The following is a 19,539-nucleotide window of genomic DNA, read 5'->3' on the forward strand; positions in this document are numbered from 1 at the left end:
TACAAATAAAAGTCATCAAAGATGTTATTCAACTAATTAATTGAATGTACTTGAATATGAACAAGAGTGTAGGCAAACAAATTGCAGAATTTTCCGATGTTCTGGAATATAACTTTTTTGCAATCCCACGTGAAACAATTTTCACACGGCATAAAGAGCTTCTGTCTCATGATTAAAAAAATCTTATGATTATTTCTGAATATTAATCAGCAGTTCGAGGGTTGATAATACGAATTCCCAGGACCTCAAGACTAAACCATCAATTTGATATTCTTTGGTTCCTGAATAAATGCTGATCCGCACGTAATGTTGTAATTTTCATTTTACACATGTGATAGTTGAGCTATCATTCCTAAACTTGTATAGCACGACTGACTTTCATCAATTTTGGCTGAAATTCAAATCCAAGGGAAAAAAGTTGAAGTCGATCAAAATCTACCGTGGTCCATTTGTCTCTGTAACATGTCAAAAATACGACGTCAATTTTCTAGCTAATACCTTGCCAAAATTACAAGAGAAAATTTTGGAATTTTGGTAGGATTTTCATAAATTTGGATTCTAAATTTTTTTCAATGTTATAGATAAGTTTCTGGACCTACAAGTTGTATTTCAGCCGCGCTGGAGGGGTTTTTGTTTCGAATTCAAATTTCACAGTCTTGCCAAAAATACAAAAAAATTGGAATTTTGGTAGAGTTTTCATAGATTTGGATTCTAAATTTTTTTTTTAATATTATGGATAAGTTTCTGGACTTACACGTTGTATTTTAGCCGCGCTAGAAGGGTTTTTGTTTCCAATTCAAATTCCACAGGTTTTGCCAAAATTACAATAAAATTTTTTTGGAATTTTGGTAACATTGAGCACTTCAAACTATTTTAAAAATTTGTTTTTCATGATCCAGTTTCGACTTAAGAATGTTTTATTCTTTACCTGGAGGCAAGTCGAGGTGTTTTAATTGAGTTCATGATGAACATTGCTACCTGAACTTTTGATTAAACCTGCACCATTTAGAAAATCAGTGTCAAACTAGGTCCTAAAAAAGGTTACCTGCAGTGAAAAATTTAAACTAGAAAAAATATTTAAAACTGGGGTCATCTAAGAAAAAAAGGTAAAAATAGACTAGTTTAAGGAAATTAATATATTACATCATTCTGAAAACGTTTATATATGAAAACGTTTTTTATATATGATTTTAAAAAGACTGTTCATAGAAATCAAGACTTTCAGCTTAGTTTAAAAAAAAAAATATTCTAGGATTCCACTGTTCCGTCGAACAAAAAGAAACAATGAAGAACAAAAAACTGAGGAGCACCAAGATGTACAGGAAACGAGAATCTTGACTTATAATCAAAAAAATGCTGAATCTCTCCAACAGGTGTCCGATGAAGTTTTCATGAGCTGCAAAGTTATAGATTGGGCTGAAAGTTCACGCGTCGCTGACTCACTAAAAAGGTATGTTGTATTGTTGTTAAATATAAACTCTACATATTTTTTTTCAGAGGAGATCTACAAGTATGCACCCCTTCTAACATTTTGCCCAGAAATGTTGTCTGTAGTGGTGCCGAACTTTTCCAGTTTGCCGAAAAAATTCGAATTCTTGATGAATATTTGAAGAGCAAAGATTTGACTCTACTTCAAGACGTTTCCAAACAAATCAAAAGAGGAGAAAATTCCAATTCAACATTCTCTAGATACAGTAAGTTGATGTAAATATTACTTTTCTCAAAATTACTTTGAAATTGTACGGCATATTTGTCCTGATGAGGATATTTGTAGCTTGTATCTAGGATGAAATTGATTTTTTTTTATCAAATTAGATGATATCTGCGAAGTGAATGAGAAACTAGTTTTCAAAACGAAAAATTCAACATTGTATGGGCCTAATATCGTTTAAAATCCAATAAAATTTGTTAATTTCAACGAACCACAAATCACTATGAATCAATTGCTGTTTTTGTCTTGTTTTGCCTAACAACTGCCTAACTTTTAAGGTCTCGTTGGAAGACCGTTACCCATGCGGGGGCATTTCAGTGTTTTCCACACGAGAGGAAAGAATCGTGACGTCATCTTCCCAGGGGACCTGTCTGTCTGTCCATCGTGTCCACCTGTTTTGTCAATTGCCGGCATACAGAGAGGAGCAATGTGTGCATACTGCAACGAAGTGTTCTTTTTTTTTTGCTCACTGTTACATGAATTGATCAATTATTTTTGTTTTCAAAAAAAAAAAATTTTCGTTTTGGAACGAAACGAGTGGTTTTTAACAATTTCCCCACTGGCTCCTCCTTTAAATTACACATTTTTTATTAGTTTTTGTTTGTAACACTTATTTTCTCTGTTTCCAGCAGTTCCCAGTTTTGTGCAAACATACGTTTTTCAGTTTATCGTTGCTTTCTCAATCCGGGAGCTTCCAGTTAAAGAACAAGCTGGAAGTGTTTCCTCTGTTGCATCGTTCGAAGATATTACAGCTTTTGCTGAGTCGGTGAGCTGATGAAGCTGACCAAGTAAACTTTATTCTTATTGTAATAAATGTTTAATCTTCTGTTTTCAGAATGGTGATTCCGTGGGAATGTTCTACGTTGGGAAAGGAACATCCACCTGAAGAATGAAAGCAAAAAAAATATTGGCAAGATGGGAGGTTTTTCTGGAACAAAAAAAAAGAAGTTGAGGTTGTTTTCAAGAAATGTTTTAATAAAACAATGGAGACATTTTAGAGTGAGCACCAAATTGAAGCGACTGGAATTTTTCAAAAAAAAAAAATAAAACGGCAAGATTTCGCAAGGATTATGTGCCCAAAGACCTTCAAAGACAAGATATGTGCAAATAATTTTGATGTTAATTTTTCATTTTATTTTTTTTTTCAATATGTTTTTTTTGTAAAACGTTGTTTTAGAAATTAATTTAACTTTGAAATAAACCTTCAAATTAGCTAACTGTTTTTCTTCAGTTTTTTGTTTGCTGAGAGAACCTATATAAATAGACACGAAACTTTTATTGATAAAAAAGAAAATACAAACAAAAATGCTGCATTCTACATCGACCAAATCCATAAATTGGAAATATTACAAGAAAACACACTATTCAAACAGACACCGCTAAGTCGAAAAGCCTGTTGTGGGGTGGAAAAGAAAATTTTGTTCATTAGCCGAAGCATTCATATCACAAGATGTTTTGGAAGGGAATTTGAAAATTAAAAAGTATAAGTTAAACTTGGGACGCTAATTGTTAGAGAATACTTGTCTACATGAAAATTACTTGTTTGTGGGGGGGTTCTTCCGTAATGAGTTCAGTTTGAAATTCGAAAATTCTTAACTGAAAATAAATAATTTTAATATCAGCAAATTGCTGGTTGTCCAACAGCGGGCAATAAAGTAATCGTAACACTTGTCTTCCCAGCAATTACCGACTGAACATATTCCAAACTTCGGCCTTTCACATATTCTTCATCGACATAGATGATTTCGTCTCCAACGGTTAGCATCGGTGATAAGGATGGGAGGGAGACTCGGGAGATGAAGATTCCAGCTGCAAAACGTTTAAGGGTGGTTTTATTTTTAAAGAGTTAACTGTCGGAATACTAAGTTACGTATTTTGAATCAATTTTCAAAAATTCAGAAAAAAGTTGTTTCAAAAAAAAACACAATTGTACAATTAGTAAAATTATTCGAGGTAATTATGGGATTATTCAAGTACAGTGTTGGAACAATGAAAAATGTAGAAAAATGACGTCACTGCACTAAAATAAATTTTTTAAATATGCATTTTAATACAGCTGTGACGTCATAAATGTATTTATATACATTTGCAAAATTACTTGAATAATCCCATTAAATTTGAGTGTACATTTACATGAAAAGGGTTTTCTCATAGAATTTTTACAAAATTCACTATCAGATCACTATGATCTAGTTTTTTAACCAGAATACCTTCTCCGTTTGTCATTTCCCATTGCACCATAAATTGATAGCACTTTTTGCTCACTTTCTTTTGTTTTATTCAACTTAAAGTTTACCTCATTAAAAATAGAGCTTCTGTTAGGTGGAGTGCCAAAATCTGGAAAATATCTTTAAATGACTCTAAATTTACAACCGATTCCGAATATCGATGTGAAAAATTAAAAAATGTTTTTTTTTTGAAACCACGTTTTTCATTTGTGCCCCGGTCTCTTTTTTCAATGCGCTCCCAAAAAATTTGCATTGCAGCGCGTTTGCATCGTTTTATTTTCTTCGTTTATTTATTTATTTTCGCCAAATTCAATTTTTTTAAAACCAGTTACATACATTCATTTTTGTCTAGTTTTTTATCGATTTTTTTTCTGAAAAATTGTTTTCCTACAAAAATGAATAAAACTCGTTTAAAAAAACGGAATTCAGTAAAAAATAAATATAAATAAACGAAGAAAATCAAACGATGCAAGCGCGCTCTATTACAAATTTCTTTATGGGGTTATTCAAGTAATGTAGCAAAATGTATACATTTGTGACGTCACAAATGTATTTAAATACATGTTTTTATATACTTGAATACAGTCGTGACGTAATTTTTCTACACTTTTTAATTTTCCGACACTACTTGAATAACCCCATTAGCCGCGCATGTGAAGAAAGAGACCGGGCACAAATTAAAATCGTGATTTCAAGCTTAAATATAAAATCAGGGATTTTTGTTTGATTTTTAATCGATATTCGGAATCAGGGAAAAATTTGGAGTCAATTAAAAATATATCCCAGATTTCGGCCCTCCACCATTAAGCATAGTCACGTAAAAATATTAAAAACCATAAAAACAACTAAGTAAGCAAGACGAGTTGTCATTTTAGGTTATCGTTAATTTGTTCTACCAGTTTTTTTTCATATTTACAATATCTCAGCTAAAGTCCCCACTTACCTCGTTGTCCAGCTACAACGCCGGTCGCAATATAAAATCCGAATGGTCCGGGCATCATCTTCTCGACAAGCACTCTTCGGAAGCCTCTCTGATCAAGTGCAACAAGCTGAGCTCTCACGCTTTGTGTTCTGCAATGCCCATCATCAATACACAATAATTTCGCAAGATTAAATTTGGAGTAATGTTACACGATAAAGCAATCAGTTGCTTGGAATTTGCATAGATGTTAATAAAATAAAATATTGATTAAACGTGTAACATATAAGAAAATACTGAGTTTTAAAAGTGGTCTAGGTAATTTTCTTTGTGATCTAGAAATAATTTTAAAAATTAACTGAGATATGAGTTTTCAAAATAAAGTAATACTTTTCGAAAATACACAACTTTTGTAGATCAAAAACTTACCCATATTCTCCTTGATCATACTGCACTGGCACAGATAGCCCCATCGCTGGTGGCGGTGGTCCGGTTGTAGTGATATGTGGTATGTTGAAACTCTGTTGTTGAGGCATGTTAGTCCGCCGCAAAAGGGTCGGTCGCTCGAATGATTGTGGTGGGGGTTGCTGTCTGAAAAGAAATGGGGCGCCATTAGATTTTGTTAGACATTTCGAAATCCCCCCCCCCCCCCCCTCCTCTCCGAACCTTTGCAACTCGTCTTGCATCATCTGGAACTGGAGGGCTCGATATGCGGTTAGCTCATCTGAATTGTCCAAATGTAATTGGCAAGATGATCCCATTAAAGGCGCCGTCGGCAATTTTCTTCTTCTCATATTCAGGTTCTGCAAATAGAAGATTAATAAGAGAATTTATTATGGAAAAGGACATCACGTTTTGTGACGTGAAATTGGATGAATGGTTAATGCAGCTAGAATTGCGTGCTGCACATTTAAAGGAGAACGTGCATAGAGACTAAATTATCTCTGTTAGTTTTGCAGGCTAGTCTAGTATTGCCCATTGTATTCTGTGCTCTAAATTTTCAGAATTCTAGAAAATTTCCGACATTTACAATCCACTTTCACTAGAAGTTTTGAAAAATTCTAACGTTAATAGGTGTTTTAGTGAGATATGCTGTACGCAGGGGTGCGCGGCAATCGGAAATTTCGGGAATTGCTGAAATTGCCGATTGCAGGAAATTTTGAAAACCGGCAATTGCCGAAATTGCCGATTGCCGGATTTTTTCGGCAATTTTCAAACCTAATTACATTTCGGAAATTGAAAAAAAAATTAAATTGACAGTTTTTTAAAGAAAATAATTAACCGAAGACTAAAAAACTAGGTGATTTTTTTTTTAATTTCCAAAATATAATTAGGTTTGAAAGTTGCCGAAGATGTACGGCAATCGGCAATTTCGGCAATTTTGTCGATTGCCGGAAATTTTGAAAACTGGCAATTGCCGAAATTGCCGATTGCCCAAAATTTCCGATTGCCGCGCGCCCCTGGTTGTATTTAATTTTTTTGCAAACCCTTCCCTAAACTAACATTAATGTGCAAATTATCCAAACTTCCGGGAAGCTGATTTGCTACTGTCATCAACGACGTCTGCTGTTGTGGCAACGGTCGAATTGGCGGCTGTGCATCATAGATATCAATTCCCTCGTAATACGACTTGTTTCCACGTGGCAAAGAGGAACTCCGTTGTCGGTACCGGCGTTGGAGTGTGTCATTTACACTCTTCCGGATGAACGCGTCCCGGAACGATTCTTGAGGTTGTTGCTCAACGGATCTGAAATTTTAGATTAACAAAAAACAGGCAAGAATTTAGAATAGGTACCTTAATCTCTGCATGGCAATTGTGTATGGCGGAGGTTCCGGCAAGCTTTGCATCTGATCTGCGTATGTAGGCTGGGGTTGAGGTGTAGAGCTGATCGGTAGACGGCGATTGGGAGTTCTTTCTGGAAATTGCAGATATGAGAGTCAAGTTCTGCGAGTATGAAGGTTAAGAGAAGTAACAATGGTTACTCGAAAAAATTCAAAATTTTCTCGAAAAAAAAACTGCATTTTTCAAAGTCTATGCAAGCCAAAAATACACGCTAATTCTGTTTTTAGTACGCGAAATATGTATCTGGAGATGCTCGTCTCGTAGTATTTGCTGTTTTTCTTCTTTTCGAGTCTCTGTTCCATGCTGTTTTTTCTTGCTTTTCTCTCTGTGTTATGAAAAAAAAATTCTGAAGAGGTTCCCTAGCGTAAAACACGTCAAAACAACTTATTGAAAACAAGGGAAAAAAACGTTGCAATTTATCATATATGAACGCTTAAAATATAATACAAGCTAGTTACTAGAATATGTTTCCAATAACAGAAAAAAAAAGTTTCACAAAACTCACGTAGTGTCCCCGTCCGTGACGAGCAAGCAACTGGAGGTGTCCGGCTCACTGGAGGGTACTCAATTTTGTTCATTTTGTACTGTGCATCACTCGAATTTTGCATATAACTTGCTGGCTGTTGGAATGTGGATGTAATTTGTGGAGCTCCAACAGCTGAAATGAAAAAGGGTTTTTAAAGAAAAAAAACTTGTGTTGAGCTAGAAAATCGAAAAAAAAACATCTTTAAAAACTAAATTTAAACATTCTAATTTTAGGGTAAAATTGAGGATATTTTAAAGGATTTTTTTCAGGTTTTTGTTTGGATTCTAGCATACTTATAAATATTAGTTTTTATAGGGCCTAAATCTGGGGTCTAAAACTAACAACCTAAGCTAAATAGCCCACTCTTGTTCTTGTATAGAGAACTGACTTAATACTTTACAATTACAAAAAATAAATATAAATATAGTAAACATAAAATATAATTTACTACTCCAGAAAAATATATAATAAATTCAATACAGAAGCATAGTGTATACCCGAAAAAAGTAAAGACACACATATCAATCATAAATTAGTTACAACTTGAGCAGTGTTTTTTCGAGCAAAAAAAAAGTTTACTTAAAAAGTTTAATTTATAGAATTTGCAACCCGTGCTCACCTGAATTCATCAGCATCTCCTGTGGATCGTTTCTCGGCGAAATGTGTGTGGAGGAGGTTCCGCTTGACGTCGACGCGCCGCTGTCCACCTCATCGGCGAATCTGACTCGGTATTTGGCCTTCGTGGCCGTTGCAGGTGCTTGCTGTTGGGGTTGCAGTGGTAGCCGTCGGGGTGTGGTGCTGTAGCTGGCAATCTTGCGCGCCGAGTTTGGCGTGAGGTAGTCGGCCGATGAGTGACTACGGTAGTTCTGATATGCTCCAGGGGGGAGATCTGAAAAATGTGGAAGGTGACTACGAAGATGTAAGGATTTGATAACAAAACAGTACCGCAGTTCAAAAATTTTTTATTGACAATTTCATCCACTAAAAACTATGCAAATATTGCGCATGTATCGTGTTAAAAATCGACATGGGCCGTCCAAATTTTTAGCAACACTTCTGAGTTTTTTTTGTAAATAATTGAACCGTTTATAGAAACTCTTGCCCTCTCACGGGAAGTTAAGGCTGTCCCAATACAGTTTGATCTACAAAAAATGCGGGATTTTTTCCCTAAAAATTTGTATGTGTCAAAATGTGTCAGCACGCTCTTGGGCCATGCCAAATCAGATGAGATGTCTGCGTCTCACCTTCCGCATTTTCTGTAGATCAAAGCGAAATGAGACTTTCTGACTCCACTAGCAATGTAACTTTAATCTTCCTTTTTGCCTCAACATTAGAAATACCAATACCATTATCTCACCTGGTATCCTCCTCTGGGAGTTCACTTGCTGTCCGTTGACAGTACCGTTAAACCCTGTTCCACCAAACCCTGCAGCTGCTCTCGGTGAACCTTGATCACAATCTGCACTTATGCCACTGTCCGTGTCGCTGTCTTGTGGGGTGAGATACCCTGCAAATGAAAAAAAATATGAAAGTGCAATAACCTCTGCTATTTCATTTACTTTACTTTTACTTCTCCACCTCCTCTCTCTTTTCTATTTCTCACGGCCTTAAACCAAAAAAAAAGGGTCTGTTTGGGGGGAAACGCGATATGTCCGCATTATAAATGAGATAAAATGAAAATGAAAAAAATGGAAGTAGGAGCTGGAGCGGTAGTAACCGCCGACAAAAAAATGAAAATGTATAGGCGAAAAGAAACTGCAAAAAGTAGCAGCAGGAGAGGAAGAAGAAGTGGAACGTGACGTTTTTTGGTGGCGGCAGCAACAAGGGGATCAGGAGAGGAAGAACAATGAGTTTAAAGCATGTTTGGACAGAATTATTGATGACATCTACCGAAGAGTAGAGAGCAGGGGAGAAGAAAGAGGACGGCAAAACGAGAGTGCAACACCCCATCCCTCACTAAAAAAAAGTTTTGGCACATTTTTCTTTCGTTTTTTTTTTTTCGTCCACTCCCTCGTGCCTGTTAAGGGTTGAAGTGGTTCGGTTCGACCACACGGAGAAGTGAGGCATGCTCTCGAGGAGCACTGGGAATGCCTATATCTTTGAAAGTCTGAAGTCTGAAGAAAAACTGAAGCTCTTTGAAGCCGATCTGAAAATCTTTTGCATCATTTTCAAATGGTGTCAGGCTGTCCTAATACAGTTTGATCTACAAAATCGGCGGGAATTTTTTTTTCAGAAAAATGTGACGTCAGCACACATGGTTAGCCATACGAAATCAGGGGAAAAGTTCTCCCGCATTTTTTGAAGATCAAACCAACATGGGACACTTTGACCCCACGTGGTTTTTTTTATCAAACAAATCAGTGAAAAAATTGTTTTGCATTTCTAAAATGGTTGACTGTAAGTATATTTTTAAAGCAATTTTAAAGACATCGGAAGTAGAAAAAAAGTGCTGAACATTTCAGATTTACTTTTTTCAGCTCAATATGCTTCAGTTGAGCTTCATACTTTTTCAGTATACTGTTCAAAAATTATATTTCAAATCAAAAAGGTTCCAATCAAAATTCCAAGATCAAGCTCAAGTAAACACTGGTAGCGCTACGATTCTTTGCCCTCTTCAGCAACCAATGATTATTTTCAGAATGGGCTCTCCGTTTACACACTCAAAAAAAACGCGCAAATATTCTGCATCATGGGCGCTGTCTGAATGCTCTTCCTCAAAATGCAATAAGCAGGAATGGGTTGCGGGCAAAACGCAGAACGCACTTTTGTTGGGGTTTGTTGGACCAAGATCAGCACATGGTGCCGAGCTAGAAGTGTAAAAGTTCTGAATGTGTAGTACTGGGCTCTTCGGGAGCAAAAATGAAAAAGGCACACACACATACACAGACATAGTCTCGCTTGAAAAGGTCCACGAACACAGAGACTTGGCATTTGAGATGGGTTACAAAAAAAAACGCTGACCGCGCGCCGCGTCACTTGCTCACTTTCCGTTTTTCTTATTTTGAAAAGCTTGTCGTTTTGGTGTGTATGGCATGTTACACTGAAACTGAGAAAACTTGACGCTTTGTGGTGAGCGACAAAAAAGGGAGAATTACTTTGCAATTGAAAGCCAGAGATCAAATATCTGTTAGATTCGCTTCAAAATTTTGGAATACAAACGCACAATTTAGCAGTTAAATTCAATTGCTCCAAAAAAAATTTTTTCTACACTAACGTTTTCAACACTAACTAAGAATTACTCAAGACTTACCTAACGTTTTACCTAATTTGAAAACATTTATTTCACAGAGACGATTGAAAAGTTTTAAATAGCGGAAATGCGCTCCTAAAATTTTAATAGAGTTTGTTTTGTTTCAATGACTTTCAGATCTAAATTTTCCGAAATTAGTTCTTGCAGACTATTAATGGCCACTGGAGTTTTGGGGAATAGGCAAAAACGGGTATTATTTAAACATGGAGTAGACACTCATTATGATCTAAAAAGACCAAATATCTTAATAATACAATTCAAAAAATTTCAGGCTTTTCATAATTTCCGGTTAAACTTTGGCAAATTTTCAGAATTTTGAAAAATAAGAGCTTTTGAAGAAATCCAAAGCAATTTCACATGTTCCGGGCCCTACAATGTTTTAATCCAAATAATTACTGTATAAAAAATGTAGAAACATTTTTTTGGTCGACTTCCAAAATTATGATTGGCAAAAACTGAGTAATTGTCACTTTTTGACAATAAATAAGTTTCATTATGATATGTGGTCATTTTGGGACCAAAGGAGTGGTTTTTAACAACTTTCCCACTGGCGCTACTCCACTTTTAAAGAAAAATAGCGAAAAAATTTTGCAATTTTTTAAAACATTCCGTTAAAAAATACCAAACATTTTACCGAAAAAAATATAATGTTCATAATTTTTTAATATGTTACTTTGAAAATTCTGCAAAGACCGATTTCGGAGCATATTCACAATTCTAAACAAAAATAAAAAAAAAAAAACTCCAGAAGTAGTTACGTGTTTAAAATATCTTTCATATTATGAATATCTGTATCCATAAACTGTGGCTGAACTGAACTCATAGAAACATGTAAAAAACATAATTGTGCAAAAATGGCTACACCACTGCATTCGAAAAAGTACGTTTTTGAAAAATTCATAATTTGCCTCTTTTAGCTCGGAAATAATTCATGATGAACGAATACTAAATGACTAGAGCAAAAAACAGGAAAAAAATTGTTCAAACGGTTAAAAGAAATTATGTATTACATAGTAAATGTTCCAAAAAAAACGTGAATAAATATTTGTAACCTGTTTTTTAAGCAACAAGCGCCAAAAACATTTTCCAGTCGATGCACCATGTTCGAAATCTAGTATTCCACATTTATTTTAGGCATATGGTAGGTAATAACTTTGCTCTTACAAAAAATATTAGAAACAAATCACAGAAAAAAAACATTTTTTGCGAAAAAGACACGTATTCAAAAAAAGGTACGTCTATTGAAAATTCATAATTTTTCCCTTTTCTATTTGTAGATGACGAGCGAATACTGAATGACTGGTGCAAAAAAGAAGAAATTAATTTTGAATTTGGAAAAAAAAGTGAGAAATAATTATGACGTACCTCCTTGTTGATAAAACTGGCCACGCCCCAAATTTCGAGGTTTTGGTGGGGGCATTGGAGCCTGCCGATTTCCAGAAGACATTGTGATTTGTGTCTCTGAAAATTGTAAGTTTATAAGAGAACAATTTGAAAAAAAAGATAACATATCAGAGGTAAAGAAACAAATGATAACATCAAAGACCTGATGGGATATAATCGGCCTAGTTAAGGTATGTTCTCAATTTTTGGGGGCTGCGGAAAAGTAGGGGAAAAAAAGAAGGCGAAAAAAAAGCGAGATGGACGTAAAGATGTGAAAAGTGACACTGTTAATTGGATATATATGTAAAGTGGACACAATCGTGACTGGCACTGGTGCACGTACTGACGTCTTGGAAGTTTTAGGTGTGTTTTGATCAAGAGTAATTAAATATATAAGGGGGCAAATAGCTCAGTCGGTAGTGGTGGCCGCTAGCAATCTGGAGGTCACGAGTTCAAGTCCGGCCTCACTTCCTAGGTTCACCCAGCCCCTATTGGGAAGTGGAGCAATCCAAGACTGGATTATCGGCCACAGTCCCCGGCTCGGACGTGGCTTAAATTACAACCCAGTGGGATCACCACCAGGCAGTGTACCTGAGTCCCAGATCCGCAGTGCATAGCACTTGGAGAACGGATCGTCCTTTGACCCTTTAATCTTTAAATAGTGAAAAATAGCTACCCTCGTATTGTTAGAAATATCGGATTTTACTATGATGAGTAAGGAAACTGATTGAAAGAGCATCGGAAAAAAAGATTAAGAGCACGCTTTCAAAAATACAGCTTTCTTCCAAAATAACCAAACAATGCACCTAAAACTTTCTATTAAAAAAAAACAAAAAACAACTTGTGTCCCCATTGACAATTCAATGTTTGAACACCAACTTCGGCATTCGAACTTGAAGCAAAAAAAAAACAGTTTTTCTTCACTACTATCTCTAGAATGCACACCATTCGTGGGCACACCGACCTAATAGAACTGTCCCCAGGGACGGATTGATCACGAAAAGGAAAAGGTCATACAACACACAATGCAGTCGTTCAGAACAATGTGATAACAAGAAAAAAAATAGAAGAGTGGGTGTACAGAAGAAAAGCAAGGAATGTTCTGGAAAAGTGAAAAAAAACGAACTTGAATACAGTGTAAACATTACATAGAACTAGGATTTTTTGGCGAAAACATAGAAATGGCGAGATTGTTCAGAAGAGACCCCAAAAGCTTTTGATGATAACTATTAGGACCTCCATGGAAGCGGCCGACACTTTTCGGGTTCCGCGCAGCACTAAGCAGGAGGCGCGGCTCGCGGCACGAGGCAGACGTCGCCTGCATGAAAGCCCTAATATTTATGTTTAATAAAACCACTGGTATTGCAAACTTTTTCGTGATTGTCATTGGGTTTTAATTTTAAATTGAGGGTAATGACTATAAAGAGGACTATGAAAAATTTAACTTCAAAATTCTAAACTTCAAAAACTACCGCAATACCAAAAATGTGACTCACTTATGATCAGTATCTGAACCGCCAAACCCATTTGCATTATTGCTTGGTAATCTAACACCCGAATGGCGGTAGACACACACACACGTCAAAAGTTAGGGTTCCATCCCGTCCCCCTCTCGTTAAACACATGTTTAATCTCGCCAGATGGTTGTGATGCCTTAGTGAATGATGTACTTACTCTTAAGCGACGAACTTCTCTTTTTGTGCGAGCCGAAGCAGCAGGATGTACGTGATGTATCAGGAAACACATAAATCTATCGCGAAAAAATGGGGAGAAAAAGAAAGAAGAAGAATACTGAAAATAGCGAACAAAACTAAAGATTGATAATTTATGCAACGGGTAATAGATAATGGGTAAAAAAATACTTTTCAATTTGTCGGAAAACTTGTAATAAATGCGTTCCGATTAACAGAACTAATAGTAAGATGTTAAATTATTTCGCCACAAAAAAAATCTGATAGGACCATCTATGCACGTCATACCATTTTATTTTTCAAATAGTATTTCAAAAGCCGAGAAAAAAATAGGGGCTCACTATAGTTATCGTATCATAAAGCTTGATTTCTTCGAAAAAGACCGGAAACCTGCTAGTCCCCTCTGATTGTTAGTGACGCGTTTCATGATGCACTCCCTCTTCTCCGAGACTTTTCTCTTTTCAAATGTTTGTACTGATTTGAATTGAATTGCCATTCCATATCAGGAATAGCTGAGAGGGAGTTTGGGTGTGGTGGGCTCGGTAAGTTTTGAACTGGCTGGATTGTTTTATTGAACTAGGAACTATTAGCCATTTGAAAACAGTCAACGATTTTTCTATAAAAAAGTATAACATTTGTTCAAGTATATCTTTTTAGTTTGCTGTACTCATTGAATTTAGTAAAAAACAGAAGAAAAGCATCAGAACATTTTCAGAGAAACTGAAATAAAGTTTATATATAAGTAGGGTATATGGATTCTAAATTGGCATGTGATCAGCAAGATCTAAAAAATTTAAATTGAAAATTCCAAATCCTCCAAAAAATTTCTACAGTTTAAAATTACCTTAAAACACCAAACTATGAACTATTCTAAAATTAACTCCGTCATTTCTTTCTGTAAAGGAAAGTTAAAAGTGGAGTAGCGCCAGTGGGGAAAGTATTAAAAACTACTCATATGGTGCCCGGAAGATTGAATGTCATAATAAAACGTTTCAAAAATTTTTTTGAAAATTTTTCATTTACTGTCAAAAAGTGGCAATTACTCAGTGTTTGCCACTGATAATTTTGGAAATCGACCAAAAAAAATTAGTTTTTTCTGCATTTTTGATACTGTAATTTTGTTTTAATTATTTGTATTAAAACATTGTAGGGGTCGGATCATGCGACAATGCTTTGGATTTCCTCAAAAGTTCATATTTTTCCAAATTTTGGCAAATGAAATCATATCAACCAGTTTTCTCATCTCAAAATTAAAAAGTAAACTTTACATGCTGGGCATCCCCAGACGCTGAAAAATGTACCACCTATTTCGTTTGCTATTCAATATTTCTTAGGTTTTACGTTTTCAAGTAGGAATAGATGCATATTTAATGGGCCCAGGAAATTAATATATTCAGTGATCTTTGGCAGAGCCGGTTCTAAGTTTGCACTGAAAGAACATGTCTACCGAGATGACAATAGTTGAGAATTTAGGTACAGAATCGATAATATTTATGTTGATTTGCAATATTTAAAGGTGGAGTAGCGCCAGTGGGTAAATTGTTAAAAACCACTCCTATGTTGCCAAAATGACCAAATATCATAATAAAACTTTTCAAAAATTTTTTGAAAATTTTTTATTTACTGTCAAAAAGTGACAATTACTCAGTTTTTGCCACTCATAATTTTTGTAGTCGACGGAAAAAAATGTTTTTTTTTCTACATTTTTCTACTTTAATTTTGTTTTAATTATTCGTATCAAAACATTGTAGGGGTCGGAACATGCGACAATGCTTTGGATTTCCTCAAAAGTTCATATTTTTTTCAAAATTTTGGTAATTTGCCAAAACGTTGAGAGGAAATTATGAAAAATCTTTTAAAAAAATTTGGAGTGTTTTATTATGATATCAGGTCCTTTTAAATCATTGTAAGTAAATTTTGACAAAATCCCCACTGGCGCTACTCCATCTTTAAAAATTGTGAGAAAGGGCATTCCTAGCAAAGACGAAAACTGATATAGTTTATTAAATAAGAAATTTTCTTATAAAATGCAAAATTGGAAATCCGGACAAAATGAAGACCAACTACTTTTGTAGCCGTTTCATACACCTAGCTGTCTCATATAAAAGTACCCCGACTACTTTGAACAGTATCCAACCAGCTTCTGGAAAGCCATACCCCTTTTACTTATTGCCTCGGGCATCTTTCTTCAACGTGTACGTTTCAAAAGGTGGGGGATGGCGGGGTGGTTGATGGTTACAGCAAACAATCAAGAGCTATTTAGGGATTTATTTCGGCATGCGCCCCGTCAGACACACACACAATAAACACTTGTTCCCATCTCGGCGACCATTCAGAAATAAGAAGAATGGGGGGGGGGGAGAAGAAAAAAGGTTTTCTAGACAAAAAAATACTCGGGGAATAAGAAATCATTGGTGATTGACTGACTTTTTATATACATCCTTTTATTCAAAAGAGTGAAGTTTTTACTTACTTAGGTACAAGTTTCAGAGAAAAGGGAATATCTAAAACCAATTTTGGCAACAGGCAGTCAGTGGTGCCAGGCTGTCCCATCACAATTTGATCTACAACAAATGCGGGCATTTTTTGCCCAAAAATGTGACGTCAGCACGTTTCTAACCATCTGCGTCTCAACTCCCGCATTTTTTGTAGATCTACGTAGATCAAATTAAAATGGGACACTCTGGCACCACGTAATACTCTTATCCAGCAAGGTGAAGTAGTATAACAAATTATTAGATTTTCAAGCAATTTTAGTCAAAACTTTTAACCATCAAGCTTTTTCAAAAAAAAATCAACATTTTGCAGTCACATTTTTATTTTTAGATTTTTCAAAACTGGAAATCTAAGGACAAGAATCTCTTCTCGCACCGGAAAAATCTCTGGTCTCTAAGATTCAAACTTTTCATAGACTACAAAAGAAGAAAAAAAAGAAGAGTTTCGAAGCTCCTCGCCACCCCCGAGGACACGAGGCCACCACAAAATTTTTCTTCGCTTCCAACATAATTATGTTTCATATTCTGCTTTTGGAAGAGTTGGAGATGGAAGAAGCAAGCAACGGGAGAAGGAAGAAACGCGACGAAGGGTCACTCAGAAACTTCGGGCTGTTTTTTTTCCTATCCACCTACTACCATAACATTTTTTCTCCTACCACCCCACACGCTTTTCGGTGGGAGAAGGGGTTTAATCGCGTAAAAAATCGCGCGTCATTGTCATCAAAGGCGATCTGTATCGGCCTGATTTACATCGTCCCTTTCTTGCGAAGAGACACACACACACCGGTCACCGTGAATTTAATTTAATTTCCAAGTGAGAATTTATTAGAAATTTACATTTAGCAAATAAGAATTCCGGTTGCAAAACATTATGCAGGACTGCTGAAAATTCTATATTTGGAGCAAGAAACGTGAGAAGCTTATGGTTGAAAAATGAGAATACTTAGAATGAGCTAGTGATCAGTAAAAAACATTAAATTATAAGTTGTAAAACTACGTACATGAAATGTAGTTTCACATGATACTGGGGCAAAGAAAAATTTTGAGAACGGTCATAGTAAATATGACGTGATATTGTCAAGTTACGTATAGTTGCGCTGATTGAAGTAAGAAAAGTTAACTTTAAAATCGATTGGCAGATTTTTGAAAAATCGAGTTCTTTAATAAAATTCAACGGAAAAGGATTTTGAGCTCGTCTCTACACACCTCTTCATGATTTTCTCAGACCTGAGCTATAATTGTGCTAAGTTTGGAAGAATCTTGTATACTAACCTTTATACACTTTCGCTACTAACAATTTCATATTATACTACCTTATTAAAAACCACGTCATAATATGACGCGAGCCAATGCACAAAAAAAACAAGGAAACGGGACAGAAAAAAACTAGTGGACCGGGTAGGAATAGACGGGTAGACGAACAAAGTTTCAGATTCAATTAGTCTTTCTCACGCCAAATACAGCAGAAAAAGCAGGGGAAAAAAAAGAGAAAGAGAGATACACGGAGAGAGAGAGAGAAGATCACTTTCTCTTGACATTCCTTCACACGTGTTTTTCCCTACTTTTGGTTTTTTGCAGCATTTTCTCGAGTGGCCAATTACCATCACAATTACCACAACGCGGCAGACTATCCGGTAAAATTCAAGTGTTATTGTCTCAAGAGTGTCTTGAGAGCTTTTCCGATCGGCAAGTTTCTTTTTTGGACATTTTTTCAACGCCTGTACTAAAATAAAATTTGGTAGTAACAGAAAAAAAAACAAGTGAAACCTGAAAATTCTTGGTTAGTTTTTTAAAAATCAAATCTTTATGCTGAATACAGTTTTGCTTTTTTGAAAAACACCAATTTCGCATTATTTCGTTTGATACTTCATTTCCAGAGTGTTCAAGCACTTCCGGCCGCGGGGCGGCCAAGTGGTACAAGGCGCCAACACCAAGCAGACACACCCTGGTTCGAACCCCTGCTCCCCCCCCCTGGCTTCTACTCGCCTACTCACACTCGTTTCGTCATCAACTAACAACAACTGCAACTCGTATAAAGAAAAGAAGAAGTACAAGCGATATGATAACAAAATCCAATCTAAACGGTACAAAAAGAAGAACATTCATCTCTTAATTCTTGTGTATGATAATCTTGTGAATGAATAAAAAAAAATTTTGCACGCTTTCAACTTACTGTTTGTTGGTGACGGCGGGAAAAAACAAAAAACAAACGTGAGAAACGTTTTAACGGGATTTTCAGATATATTTTTAAAAATGTTCAATAAAATGTTCAAAAATTTTCATAATAATATACAAAACTCTTAAATCTTTTTTAAAACCAATAAGCAGACGAAAATTAAATGTCAGGTTGAAAATATCGATGAGAATTCAATTAAAACAATAAAACTACATGAAACGACTCTTTTGTACGATGAAATTAAATCTCGCTTCATTAAGAAACATCAATTTCGAGTTATTCGTTCGATACTTCATTTCCAGTATGATCACGCACTTCCGGCCGCGGGCGGCCATGTGGTACAAGGCGCCAACACCAAGCAGACCCACCCTGGTTCGAACCCCTGCTCCCCCCGCTGGCTTCTACTCGTCTACTCACACTCGTCTCGTCATCAACTAACAACAACTGCAACTCGTATAAAGAAAAAAAGAAGTACAAGCGATATGATAAAAAATCCAATCTAAACGATACAAAAGAAGAACATTCATCTCTTAATTCTTGTGTATGATAATCTTGTGAATGAATAAAAAAAAATTTTGCACGCTTTCAAATTACTGTTTGTTGGTGACGGCGGAAAATATGAATAGCACACAGTCAGAATTTTGGATCACAACAACTACAGACAAACATCTGAAATTCACACAAAAAGCTTGTTAGTCGACTGCTTTATGTACGCACGTTCGAAGTTCGCACAGTAGACGTGTGCTCGAAACAAAAGTTAATTAACCGCAAAAAGTTCACAAAAGTTCAAAACGTGAGAAAGGAACTTTTGTAGCCGTGGCGGGAAATTGGAAAGCCCACGGAAAAAAAAGTTGAGTAGTCGTCATGAGCCCCCGTAGGCTTTTATGTAGAAAAGACAACAACAAAGTGGTGTGAAATGGAGAGAAAATTACACGTTGCCCTGTTTTCCAGAGGCAGCCGAAAACTGATGAACCGACGAAGCAAGAGGACGTAGGAGGTGGAAAAAAAACTAAACGCCTCAATTTAGCGCGTAGCTTGACAAGCTTGCGGAGCAGCAAAACAGTCACTTTGGATCAAAATTTTTTCAGTCAAAAATTGATTTGGCAGGTAAAGCGGAAAAGGAGGAATAGCTAGAAAAATAGAAGAAGGAGATGTAGATTGAGAACGCGTTTCAATTTGATCATAGGAATTGGATTATTGTTTATGACTTTCGCTTCGCACTAAGTGTTACCCTCGTCTAACGTGATTAGGTTTTTATGGTATGAGGTTTGGCAAAAAAAAATGTGCGAGTTGATATGAAAATTTTTGATTTAAATT

General features: G+C 35.9%; 1 protein-coding gene, 1 long non-coding RNA gene, 2 other non-coding genes and 1 pseudogene across 5 annotated transcripts; 3 read left to right on the forward strand and 2 right to left on the reverse strand.

Annotated features, from left to right (window-relative positions):
• The first annotated feature begins 1,165 nt into the window (after positions 1-1,165).
• C09G1.3 lies at positions 1,166-2,599 on the forward strand (annotated as a pseudogene). Its single transcript has 4 exons — positions 1,166-1,450; positions 1,498-1,694; positions 2,376-2,499; positions 2,547-2,599. Coding segments are annotated over exons 1-4 (659 nt in total).
• A 374-nt stretch (positions 2,600-2,973) lies between these two features.
• C09G1.4 (uncharacterized protein) lies at positions 2,974-11,940 on the reverse strand. Its single transcript, NM_078220.7, has 10 exons — positions 11,843-11,940; positions 8,585-8,734; positions 7,847-8,116; positions 7,207-7,359; positions 6,654-6,774; positions 6,362-6,605; positions 5,525-5,661; positions 5,288-5,449; positions 4,883-5,010; positions 2,974-3,520 (listed from the first exon to the last, which is right to left on the reverse strand). Exons 1-10 carry the CDS (start codon positions 11,922-11,924, stop codon positions 3,330-3,332), a joined length of 1,638 nt encoding a protein of 545 aa, NP_510621.2. The 5' UTR covers positions 11,925-11,940; the 3' UTR covers positions 2,974-3,329.
• On the forward strand, positions 9,218-9,441 carry C09G1.6. The gene has a single exon (NR_072814.1). It is a non-coding gene; the product is annotated as an Unclassified non-coding RNA C09G1.6 (non-coding RNA).
• Positions 11,941-15,783: 3,843 nt separating the features above from the next.
• On the reverse strand, positions 15,784-15,933 carry T22E6.1. The gene has a single exon (NR_072815.1). It is a non-coding gene; the product is annotated as an Unclassified non-coding RNA T22E6.1 (non-coding RNA).
• A 1,668-nt stretch (positions 15,934-17,601) lies between these two features.
• On the forward strand, positions 17,602-18,731 carry linc-7. Its single transcript, NR_102244.1, has one exon. It is a non-coding gene; the product is annotated as a long non-coding RNA linc-7 (long non-coding RNA).
• The last annotated feature ends 808 nt before the right edge of the window (positions 18,732-19,539 follow it).

This window comes from Caenorhabditis elegans, chromosome X (genome assembly GCF_000002985.6).
Source record: "Caenorhabditis elegans chromosome X".
NCBI classification, from domain to species: Eukaryota; Metazoa; Nematoda; class Chromadorea; order Rhabditida; family Rhabditidae; genus Caenorhabditis; species Caenorhabditis elegans.

What these genes read in the sequence shown, in the direction of transcription:
- C09G1.4 (NM_078220.7), bottom strand. Translation starts at nt 11,924, where the DNA reads ATGTCTTCTGGAAATCGGCAGGCTCCAATGCCCCCACCAAAACCTCGA. An exon ending in TGGATAATTTGCACATTAAT is followed by an intron (nt 5,662 to 6,361) that starts GTTAGTTTAGGG and finishes TTCTATTTGCAG; the next exon opens with AACCTGAATATGAGAAGAAG. An exon ending in CGTTGTAGCTGGACAACGAG is followed by an intron (nt 3,521 to 4,882) that starts GTAAGTGGGGAC and finishes AACGTTTTGCAG; the next exon opens with CTGGAATCTTCATCTCCCGA.